The sequence below is a fragment of the Tamandua tetradactyla genome, chromosome 1, assembly GCF_023851605.1.
Source record: "Tamandua tetradactyla isolate mTamTet1 chromosome 1, mTamTet1.pri, whole genome shotgun sequence".
NCBI classification, from domain to species: domain Eukaryota; kingdom Metazoa; phylum Chordata; class Mammalia; order Pilosa; family Myrmecophagidae; genus Tamandua; species Tamandua tetradactyla.
In genome coordinates this window covers 164,529,348-164,541,710 of record NC_135327.1, presented here as the reverse complement: position 1 = coordinate 164,541,710, position 12,363 = coordinate 164,529,348, and the positions used below count along the sequence as shown (strand labels likewise).

At 32.6% G+C, this 12,363-nt stretch overlaps 1 protein-coding gene across 1 annotated transcript in view; it reads left to right on the top strand.

The window, feature by feature from the left end:
• Nucleotides 1–12,363, top strand: part of WASL (WASP like actin nucleation promoting factor) — a 90,578-nt gene that overhangs the window by 74,331 nt on the left and 3,884 nt on the right. The window contains exons 8-10 of the mRNA XM_077122112.1: nt 924–1,077; nt 6,650–7,170; nt 10,435–10,543. Coding sequence (XP_076978227.1) covers nt 924–1,077; nt 6,650–7,170; nt 10,435–10,543 — 784 coding nt within the window. The remainder of the gene's footprint in view (nt 1–923; nt 1,078–6,649; nt 7,171–10,434; nt 10,544–12,363) is intronic.

Sequence of the window (12,363 nt, the reverse complement as noted above, 5' to 3'; positions counted from 1 at the left end):
GAAATTCTAGTGTTTATTTGAATGTGCTTGTGATTATATATATATATATATATATACCTGAAGTTGAAACCATAGTATTGTTCTGTCATTCATGATTAATTCTCTAAAGAGAAAGTCTGTGTAATCCTTAGTTTTATATACTATGTAAGTAAAATTCCAGTGTTTTGAAAACCAAGAGAAGAAGTGCTAAATGATAATAATTTCAAGGGCATAAATACTAAATGACTAGAAGGTATTATAATCAAATTTTGAATCTCCAGTTGCTGAATTATTGAGATTTTTTTCATTCAACTATTTCATCATTCATTAATGTATAGCACTGTTGGCAATAAGAAGTGTTTTTAACATTTTATCTGTATTTTGGTTTCCTAACTTATATATTTCACATTCGACAACAATCAGGGTTAGTAAAAATTATTTCATAAAGAGAAATATATTTGTGATTGACATAATAAATCCTTTTAGTTATTTTTGTTATAGCTTTCATTTTAACTCCAGAAACATATTTTTGCTGGACATGTTACAAGATGCTTAGGAATGCAAGCAGATCCTTTCCTTCAAATTTTCAAATTGATTTACTTTTTTTGTGTTATGTTTGTTATTATACCTAAACCTTATTTAGAACAAGGTGGAACAGGTGAATACTGAAGATGCCTGAATCATGAATGGGTTAGCAAAAATCTAAATAAGATGCCCTTATTTAGAAAGTAGAGAAGGAAAAATATGAAACCTATTCTTTGTTCTTACTTGTTTTGTTATTACCAGAAAATTTCGTTAGCATATGGATAATGTAACTATATTAAAACTTTATAAACTTAATAGGAAAGTTCATCAAGGATACAAACGAGAATTAAATTTTATCATACTTATTTTTTTTTAATTGATACTGATTTTATAGTTAGTAGTTATTTTATCTGTTGTAGCTAAATAATTTGGATCCAGAATTGAAGAATCTTTTTGATATGTGTGGGATCTCAGAGGCACAGCTAAAAGACAGAGAGACATCAAAAGTTATATATGACTTTATTGAAAAAACAGGAGGTGTTGAAGCTGTGAAAAATGAACTACGAAGACAAGGTAACTTTTATTTATATTTAGGCATTCTGGTCTATTTTTTTTTTTAATTTTTTGAGGTCAGTATTATGAAAGACAGCTATACACATTTTACCTTCCTTGATGAGAATAATATTTGAATTTATGGATAACTAGTTCGGCACAGAAAATTGTAAGCTTGACAAAAAGTGTTGCTTTTTTTATTAACAAGTGTTATATTAAATCCATAGAAATCCATAGAAAATCTTCTGGATGTTCTACTTAAGGATAAAAAATTATAGTTGTCTAAATATTTTATATATAATCACTTTCTCAACAATTATGTAAATATTTTCAGAATATAAATAATGTAAATCTTTTTATTAATCTTGAAGGGCAAACCTTTTTTTTTTGGATAACATATAAAATTTGTCTTTTAGTACCTGTTCTAGTTTGCTAGCTGCCAGAATGCAATATACCAGAAACAGAATAGCTTTTAAAAAGGGGAATTTAATAAGTTGCTAGTCTACAGTTCTAAGGCCAAGAAAATGTCCCAGTTAAAACAAGTCTATCGAAATGTCCAATCTAAGGCATCCAGGGAGAGATACCTTGGTTCAAGAAGGCTGATGAACTTCAGGGTTTTTCTCTCATTTGGAAGGGTGCATGGCAAACGCAGAGTTTCTCTCTCATCTGGAAAGGCACATGGTGAACACAGTCAGGGTTCCTCTCTCATCTAGAAGGGCACATGGCAAACACGGTGTCATCTGCTAGCTTCTTCTCCTGGCTTCCTGTTTCATAAAGCTCCCTGGGAGGCATTTTCCTTCTTCATCTCCAAAGGTCACTGGCTGGTAAAGTCTCTGCTTCTCATGGCTATGTTGTTCTCTGCTGTCTCAGAAATCTCTCATTCTCCCAAATATTTCCTCTTTTATAGGTCTCCAGTAAACCAATCAAGACCCACCCAAATGGGTGGAGACATTGTCACCTAATCCAGTTTAACAACCACTCTTGACTAAATCACATCATCCAGGGAGATGATCTGATTAGTTTCAAACATACAGTATTGAATAGGGATTATTCTACCTTTATGAAATGGGATTTTGATTAAAACATGGCTTTTCTAGGGGACATACTTCCTTTCAAGCCAGCACAGTATCTGAAAGCACAAACAACTTTTGCAGCCTTTTAAGATCTGATATTTATCTGTATATTTTGTGTCTTAACGATCACAATAAAATACAGATGTAGTAAATCTGAGTTTTCTAGTATAGCAGTCTTCCATTTGCCAGCTTATCCATTTGGGACTGCTTTTCTTCTTCCTTGTTTTAGCTTACTCATAATAGGGTAGCAGAGCTAATCTCCAGCTAATCAAAATGTTCATTTAAAAAATTTAACTGTTACTTCAAGTTCAGTGTTTGGCTTATCTGTTTATTTTCACTGATTATGTTTATTTAATCATTGATACAGTCATGCATTTATTCATTCACCCTATGTTCAATAAACATTATTATGCTAGCGCTGGTTTCTACTTAAGATAGTTAAAAGTAAAAAAAAATATGGTTTTTGCTCTCAAATCCTTACTGTCCAGTTTGTACACAGATATGTAAATAAATAGAGGTCATAACTGCTATTGTGGAAGCCCAATGCTAGTTTCACTGAAACTAGAACAAGGGTAATTTATTTTATTAGGTAAAATAATAGTTTTGTTGATTTTTAAAGACAATTTTAGGCACAGCACCATTCTTGTTTTTAAATGTTCCTAGTGTCAGTCAGTTATTCTTAGTGTACAGATGGTGGAAGTTCTTAAGGACCTTAGTATGTTCCTTGACTCTTTTTCTCCTGTGATCACACACCTTGCACTGCCAAATGAAGTTACGGATCTCTTTGAGCTCTCTAAATTTATAAGTTTAAAAATGACTCATAACATTATTGGGCCATCTCTGCCCTCCCACTGTGAATGTCATTGACTGGGGGTTGACTGCATTAACTTGATTGGTTTTTTTATTTAAACTTTGTTATTACTCCTTGTAATTCTGGTTGCTTTTAAAACATCAAATTAGGCAAAGTCTTTAATGACTTGAATTATTTAAAAGAAACAAACAAGGAAAAAAACAAATATTTTAAAATACATGCCTTGAGACAAAGTTAAATTATTATATTTTAGAACTTAATTTGTTTTAGACATTGAAGAATGATTTTGTAGAAGATAATTTTTTAAAGAAAGAGTCAAAAGGCAAATTTGAGGAAATTTTTTCTAGGCATAGTATATAATATAAATCAATCTTCAGAAATATAAAGAGTAAATTAGAAACGGGGAAGTTTATGAATTTGTTTTAAAAATATGCTTTAAAAATCTACTCAAATCTCTTGAAGCTGATTTTGCAAAATCGTGTAATCAGGTTTATAAAAAGTACTAGACTTATGATTTCCAACATAATCTTTATAATCATCTGTTCTGTAGGTTCACCACAATGGAGTGGTATGTATGAGGGATGTTATTTGACCTAATGCTCTAAATTATGCATGTTGTGCTGTGTTGATTTTCTGGAGTACGTATATCCTAACTCCAAATCTAACTTCCATTGAGGTTTCTTACCCTCTTATTCAAATTAATGTTTGGTCATATTGATACTAAAATAAAAGGAAAATTTATATCTATATTAGAGCTTTGATTTCATCTGTAGTTTAGATCATTTTATTGAAATTCTGTGGACCTTTTGAAAACACCTCTTTCCCATAATACTATTTCTTTATTATATATTATATTCCTTATATATATTATAGTGATTGCTTTTTTACACATGGCATTATTTCAACCATGTCTATAAAATATATTTACATTTTTACATCAATTTGGGACAGAGAATGGGAAGTAGCCAGAAATAAACACATAGTTCTACAGAGATCTAGCCTGAGGGAGAGTTGTCAGTATTCCCATAAATTTAAATTTATATTTAAATTTAATATAATATAAATTTTTAATTTACTTCATCTTGATGCAAGCAATTTTTTGTTTACTAAATAATATACTACTACATTTATTTTAAGTCGTGTGTATATTTCAAAATATCTTCTTATAATTCCTATAAATATTTAGGTAGTATCTACCAACTATTCTTAATATCTTCTGAAATAGTCCTTAATTATTTTTAAATATATCAGCATCCTTTGAGTGATATCAAGACAAGGAGTTTATGGTGAGCTTCTTTTCTTCATTTTTAACTAAGCTTTGAGTAAAATCAGTTTTTATTTGTTAAAATTTTTGTTTGTGTACTTTTCACTTTCTTTATAAAAATCTAGGAAATAATACTTTTTTTAAAAATCTAGGAAGTACTGTTGTCATCCTAAATCTGGAATGTGTGGTGACTCAGTTTTGAAAATCTATAGGCAAACTTTCTCATAGTGGTTGTGGTGTCTGCTTAGCAGACTTTTTTGTGCATGTAAACCTAACTAGCTTTGTGCCAACTGTTCTTTCCTCTCCTTTTGTAATTCTTTCACATTGTTACCTTGTGTAATGGTTTGTCTTGTGGATACTTTCCTTCCTATGTAGACATAATACAGACTATAAAATTGAAACTTGATAATAGATGTTTTCTTCAAGAAAATAGAGAAGTTTCCAGAGTCACTTTTTAAGGTAATAGAAATGCTGAACTTGTGCTGTACTCAGATTGGATAAAGCTGATAATTTATTCACTGTAAGTTAAGGCTCTCCCTTTCCCTGGGCTATGAGTTAGTATTTAAGTACGTAGGTGTTAGCTGCTCAAATTATTCCAATACATTTAGTGTAAGTTCAGAAGAAATTTAATTCTCCTACTGAAGAAACCCTATTTTATATTTAAGATACTATGAATCCAGCGTCATTGGCGAAACCATGAGAAATGATTGGCTATTTAGTTCCTTGTGTAGTAGAAATAGGCTGGGTCTTTTCCTGTAGAGTAACAACCAAGTCATAAAAATGCCAGTAGAGACAAATATGTGATATATGAACTAAAAACCAAAAATTGATTCAAACAAAATTATTGTATCTGCTAAAAGGGTTTAATTCATTGATGTATTCTGGGGGTATAACTAATGCATATCTTGTCACATCCTCTGTTTTGGTTTTTCCTCCCTTTGATTGTAAAATGTAAATCAGAGAAGGAACTCTTTGCTTTCAGCAAGTTTTAATTCTCCTTGCTTTGAATCCATTGAGCAAACTAGGACAACCTTAGCTGCAAACCCCAACCCCCATTATACCTTGAGTGTAAATCATAGGAGCTTCCTTTGTGATGGCTTATATCTAAGTAAGATAACTCTTCCTGCTTTCTGCTGTATATTGTTTCCTATTTGAAATCTTTGTATGCCAGGAGACAATTATCATGTGAGTATTGGCCTTTCTGCATGCTTCAGCCAAAGTCTTTGATTATACCTGATGGCAAATTTTTACAGTGCAATTCCCATGGATTGTCCCAAATGAAATTGTAAGATACTGTGTTATTACCTTTGAAATGAGGTTTTTTCCCGCTCTGGTATTATTGCGTTTTTGAATATCTAAGCCTGTTGTTATTTGTAATTAAGGTAGATATTTTTACCTGTGTGAGTGGGGTAGAAATATTCATCAATCAGTACCATTAGTAGACCTTGCATCAGTAAATACAAATATCTGTCATAGCTTCTAGGCTTTCTCTGTTCCTAAAAACTGCTACTTTTTCTTTTCAGTCTTTAAGTGAATGAAGAAGTAATTAGGGATTTCATTATTATGTGATTTTGTGCATATTTTGCCAAATTCATGTCTCCAGAAATGTAATAAAAATAAAATTTACTACTTTGGGGAATAGTCCTATTCCCCAATTAGTCTCTAAAATTGACTGAATTTCCATTTTCACTTGGTTCAGAATAATGATAATATTTCATTTAATTTTAATTTTGCAGTGTTTAGAAATTCTCAGTTGATCTATGTAATTGTCAGTTTGTGTCTTCCGAATAAGCCACTGACATTTCAAATGTGCGAGCAGTCCCCCTACTGTACATACAACAATTGCTGATCATCTTTTAGAAATACAGGACATTATATTATGAAGTAAAAATATAATATAAGTGACAAAGGTTCATATATATATATATATATATATATATATATATATAAAAGCATGTTTGGGTTTTAGCTCAGATTAATGTGAATAAATTTTGATGGATTATGTGCAATTAGTTATTTAATTCTGAACGTGAATTGATTTTATAAAGAAATTAAATGTGCTTGATTCTTTGAAAAAGGAAGGTATCCATTAATTTTTATTAAAATTTAAATTAATGTTTGTTGATTGTTTAATTTCATTGTTATATTTTCATTATTATTATATAAACAAGAAAATGTTTATTCCTTTTACCTCTAGAAATGGTGCCAATTCCTAAAAAAAATGAATTTTACTGTTTTAGCTAGTATTTTCAAGAAACAACAGAAAGGTGATCTTTAAACTGAATATTTGCAAATAGAATTATGAATTATCATCTGTAAAATAAAATGCAAAGATGAGGCCTTTTTTCCTTCATATTTTGATTTGTGCATGTTAAAGCAAATTGCTTTTTCAATTTATTTGTTGAGGGGGGAGAAACATGCTCTTTTTTTCTGTTTTTATTTCAGCACCACCACCTCCACCACCATCAAGGGGAGGGCCACCTCCTCCCCCACCGCCTCCACATAATTCAGGCCCTCCTCCTCCTCCTGCCAGGGGAAGAGGCGCTCCTCCTCCACCACCTTCAAGAGCTCCCACAGCTGCACCTCCTCCACCTCCTCCTTCCAGGCCAGGTGTGGGAGTCCCTCCACCGCCACCAAATAGGATGTACCCTCCACCGCCTCCATCCCTTCCTTCCTCAGCCCCTTCAGGGCCTCCACCACCACCTCCGCCTCCATCGGTGGCAGGGTCAGTGGTACCACCCCCGCCACCTCCACCTCCACCTCCTCCAGGGCCACCTCCTCCCCCTGGCCTCCCTTCTGAAGGTGACCACCAAGTTCCAACACCTACAGGAAACAAAGCAGCTCTTTTAGATCAAATTAGAGAGGGAGCTCAGCTAAAAAAAGTGGAACAAAACAGTCGACCGGTGTCCTGCTCTGGAAGGGATGCACTTTTAGACCAGATACGACAGGGTATTCAACTAAAATCTGTAAGTAATCTCTTAAGTTTAGATCGTCTGTCGTAATTTAATGTTAAGGGAATTTATAGAAACCTTTGAAAATTTTATTTTTTTAATTTATTATTACTTTTTTGATCCTACAAATTTAAAAAAATATTTTTAGATTCCATGAAATGTGCAGATTTTAAGTCCAGTTTTGGTAAGTGCCTATTACCATGTGATCCATATTTCTATATCAAAATGTAAAACATTTCCATCACCCCAGAAAGTTCCTTCTTTTTCTAGTCAATCTTCCTCCCAGAAATAGCCACTGATCTGATTTTTATCACCATCCGTTTGTTTAGCCTTTTAAATTGTTCTGTATATAGAACTTCATATGGATGAAAATGTACAACATGCTTGCAATTCATTCTTCTAGACTTTTACTTTTCTTTTTTTAAAAGGTACTTTAAAGAGAAATCTTTATTAAACTATGGGGAAGGAAAGATAACCCTACTTGAGATCAGTATACTTGGTATAGTCCAACCAGTAACTTTATAATAAGTAAACCATATTCTACAATTTCCATACCCTGAAATATAGATCAATAGCAAATCAAAATTAAAAGACTTCTAAGAGAATTTCAGAGAGTGATGGCAGATAATTTTGGATTCTCTGAATTGGATGAGGTGATCCTAATATTATAAAGCAGAGGTCAAACAAACATTTTCAATAAAGGATCACATAGTATTTTAGGTTTGCAGGCCATACAGTCTCTATCACAACTACTCAACTCTGCTGTTGTCCTACAAAAGGAGCCATAGACAATACATAAATGAATAGGTATGATTGTGTTCTAATAAAACTGTATTTATGGACACTGAAATTTGGATTTCATATTATTTTCACATGTGGCAAAATGTTCTTCTTTTAATTTTCTTTTAACCACTTAAAAATGTAGAAAACTATTCTTAGCTTTCAGGTTGTATAAATACAGGGGACAGGCTGTATTTGGTCTGTAGGTCTTAGTTTACCAACAGAGCCTAACCTGCCTGTAGTCACATGCTTCCTTCTGGGCCCTGATGTAGTCTCTTAGTTCCAAGAGGAGGAACATTTGTTCTATAGGACTTCAGATAGGCAATGGATGGTAGATTTTTTTTTTCCTATGAGGTGAATGGAAATGAAAGATTTTAATTGAATATGTTTTTGTAGTATTGGAATTACATTAACCTTTTAGATCTCAGAAGTTTTGACTAGGAAGAGAGTAATGGATAGGAAGCACAGCTAATTGAATGAAAACATTTCAACGTTAGCATAGCACAAATTTGGAAATTTTTGATCTTTAAACCGTATCTAGATCTTCTCTTGACATGTATTCAGAATAACTCTTAGAAGAGCCTATGAGCAATCATCTCCCTTCCCCTCCCCATCATTTAGTTCAGACTAAAGTTTTCTCAGGAGCAGTTGAAGAGCTGTGGATAGTGGGGAGAATTAGTGTCAGAATGACCACAGCCCAGGTGAATAGGAGGTTTTAATAGATTCATTTACTTTCAGTTAACTTTTACCTTAGAATCTGGTAGTCCCTTTGTCCCTCTCATTTCCATGCCTTCCTCTCCTAACCTATCTTTTTGTCTCCTTTTTCTATTACCTCTCTTTTCTGCAGCCAACTTTTGTTTCTCTCAGTTAGCTATAATAAGAAAGTGTTTTATTTTTAATGAATAAGTTATGTCCTTTTTTCTTAAAAAATTGGTGGATTATATTTCCTATTTACCCACTATACTCCTTCCCATCCAATTCCCCCACAATCACCAAAAAACAAAACAAAACAAAAAACTGTAAATTGTTCTCTCAATTTCTTTTAGAGAAAAAATGTCTTCCATTCTGAAAACATTTAGGATTCTTTATCCTGAAAAGTCACTTCCCCTTTCATTGTATTCAGACCTTATCATGGAGGACATAACCAATGAAATATTGGCATGTTCTATACCTGACCTAAGTCCATGATGCTACTTAAGTTTTTAGAATAGCCATTCTGTGGGTAAAAATTCTCTGGCCATGTTTCTTTGAATTTTCTATATAAATTCAATTTATTCTGTGATAAATATGACTGATATAGAACCACAGAATTACTTGGAAATGCTGTTAGGAGGTATATAAGTATTCACTTACATACATATATTGTGAATTGTCTGTTAAATAGTACTTCACAAAGCACCATATCCAAATAAATACTTCAAAAATGTGTTTGATGATGGTATTTTATTCCTCCATTTTAAAATGTTATTTTATTCCTTTATTTATAAGTATATATAAATATATATTTAAATAAACCTTATATAATTACTTAGTACAGTTGTACTGTTTAACCTTTAATCATGCCAATACTGTTCCTTTTTCTTAGACAAAATAAGCTCAGATTCATTAACAAATGACTATATAACATGACTACTCATTTTAGTCAAGGTGCACATAGGACAATACTTTCTGAAGTACATATTTTTTTCCTGATCCCCTACAGACCTCCTGTATTCCCTTTCTTAAAATATAAGTATTGTAGTCAAAGGTAATTTGGTATAGACTATCATCCTGAGAAACTGGATTTTAATGAGAGCCTTTGATACTCATTTTTTTCCTGAATGTGCTTGTGACAGACAACGTAGTACTTTACTAGAGAGATAGTTGCTTTGTGAGGGGGGTATGTTTTGAAAGTTATCTGATAGAGCTCATTAAAGGGAAGTTATCTATGAGAGGGAGGTTCATTTTGAAATATCATATACATGTATTAGTTATACCTTTATTACATACGAGGTATAAATATAATATTTGAAGTTCTAAAGTTTAGTGGCAAAGCTGAATTTTTCTAGAACATGAATCTCTTCAGTTACTATTAGAGATCATAAATGTGCTTCCTACCTAACAGCTAATAATCATCTAAATATTATCCCTAGATTTAGAAAATAATGTTCCTTGATGTAAGTTTAAAGCCTCTTTATTTAATGCTTTATGTACTTGAATGAACAAAGTACCCCAGATTCACGGCAAGTATTATTCAGGGAAACTTTGTTATCTAAATGTATTGGAATTTGAAAGTGTATTGATCTCTTATATATAAGGAAGGAGAGGAAACATTTCTTGAATAATTCTTTTAAGGTGGCAGTTTGAGTCATCTTAATTCAGTTAATACTGTCCTTGTTAACTTGCTTCTTGTTAGCTTTTATTTTTAAATAAGAAGTGATTCTAGGAAAGTAAGACTTTCTGGAAACAAGATTCGTTGTTGGAAATTTGTTACTCAGTTTTGCTACTTTCTTTTCCAAGGTATCTGATGGCCAAGAGTCTACACCACCAGCACCTGCACCGACTTCAGGAATTGTGGGTGCATTAATGGAAGTGATGCAGAAAAGGAGCAAAGCCATTCATTCTTCAGGTAGGTTTTCAGGTGTATATGCATATATTTAATACATTTGAATGTTTGCAGCGCTATCATTTTTCTTTTTATTTTATGACTTAGTCTTTGCATAGTTTTCTCTCTGCTAATTGAGTAATTTATTGATGTGGATTCTGGTGCTTATTTAACGAGGTTGTTGCTGAGTCATTTATCTCTCTGAAACGTTATGGATGCCAGGATGCCATGGCCCTAACAACTTTTTTTTCAGGGATCTTAACTATCCACTCCCCAAAGCGTAGACTTTGGATGGCAATTTGTACTCTTGTTTGTCTTACTAGAAAAAGTAACACAGAGGTTAACACAGAGTCCAGTGAATTTCTATTCAAATAAATTCTGCAGCCATTTAGAGCTGACCACCTACTTAATTAAATAAAAAATTATTATTATTATAAAAGTAAAACTTTAATTTGGTACCATGGGAAAATATCTCTGCATCTCCATGATTTTTGTTGATTTCTCTGTTCTAATGCTAGAGCTGAAGTACTCCTTTATAGAAACCTTCAAACTTATTTGCAGTCTGTTTTATAAAGTGGAAATAGAGGGAAAAGATTGTTCTCTGTACTGTACATGTGTGCCATTTACTTTGTTCTTTTTGGTTATTTACTTAAGCATTATCAAATGCAATTGCTCAGCTACTGTTTCACTTTACAAACTTGTCCTTCATAGATTTTATGATGTATATTTTTAGGAAGAGGTTAGGAAAGTTGGTATACTATGGAAGTAGGTCCATTGAATTTGATGATACCTAAATATTTATTCATTCACTGAAAAAGTATTTATTGAGCTCCTTCTGTGAACTTGACATTGTTCGGGTGCTAAGAATACAATAGTAAATAAGACAAAGGAACCTACTGTCATGAAATTTATATTATAATGGAAAGACAATAAATCTATAAACAAAAAAATAAGTATTTAGATAGTGATTAATGTGAGAAAAATTAAATGAGGAGGAGAGTTACTAATTGCAGGAGAGGGTTATACTTTTACATAGAATGGTCAGGAAAATGTCTCAAGGAGGTTATATTTGAATGGGACCTAAGTGATGAGAAAGAATTGACCAGACAGAAGGAAAAGCTACTACAAATGCTCTAAGCAAAAATATGCTTGGCATGTCTGAGATACTGAAAGGCCATTTTACTAGAAACAGTAAATTGAAGGAGAGGGCATTAGATAAGTTGGTTGGGGATAGAAAATAACTGAACAAATCATGTAAATTCATGTAGAACATGTCAAATTTTATTCAACTGGAGAGATCAGCCACTGGAGGACATTCAGAAGGGTAGCAAGATTTTAAAACGTAAAACATAGGTAATATCACTCCATTAGAGTTGCAGTAATCCAAGCAAGATTTTATGGTGGTGTGGGGAATAGTACTGGGAGTGGTGAAGAGAGGCCAAAGTCTTAGATTAATTTTTGGAGGATGATAGAAAAAGAGGAGTCTAATTTCTAGATGGAGGATGGTGATTCCATTACTTCAGAGGGGGAATACTAGGGTGGAATGGGAGAAGATTAGGGAAAGAAATAAAGTTTTTAAGTTTTGAATTTGATAATCTATGTGAGGAATACAAAAAGGCAGTTATTTGTACTGTTGACTGTAAAACTCAGAAAGGCCAACCCACATCTGACTTCACACATTAAGAAACATTCAGGTTATTAACTTGTTACATGTATACTAACGCACTTAAGGGACTAGAACCCAAATCTTCTGACTCCTGTAGAGTCAACTCATCATCAATCAGTCTTTAGATTTATTTCATTTTGATTCATTTTAAACTATCATAGTGACTAGATACTTGCAG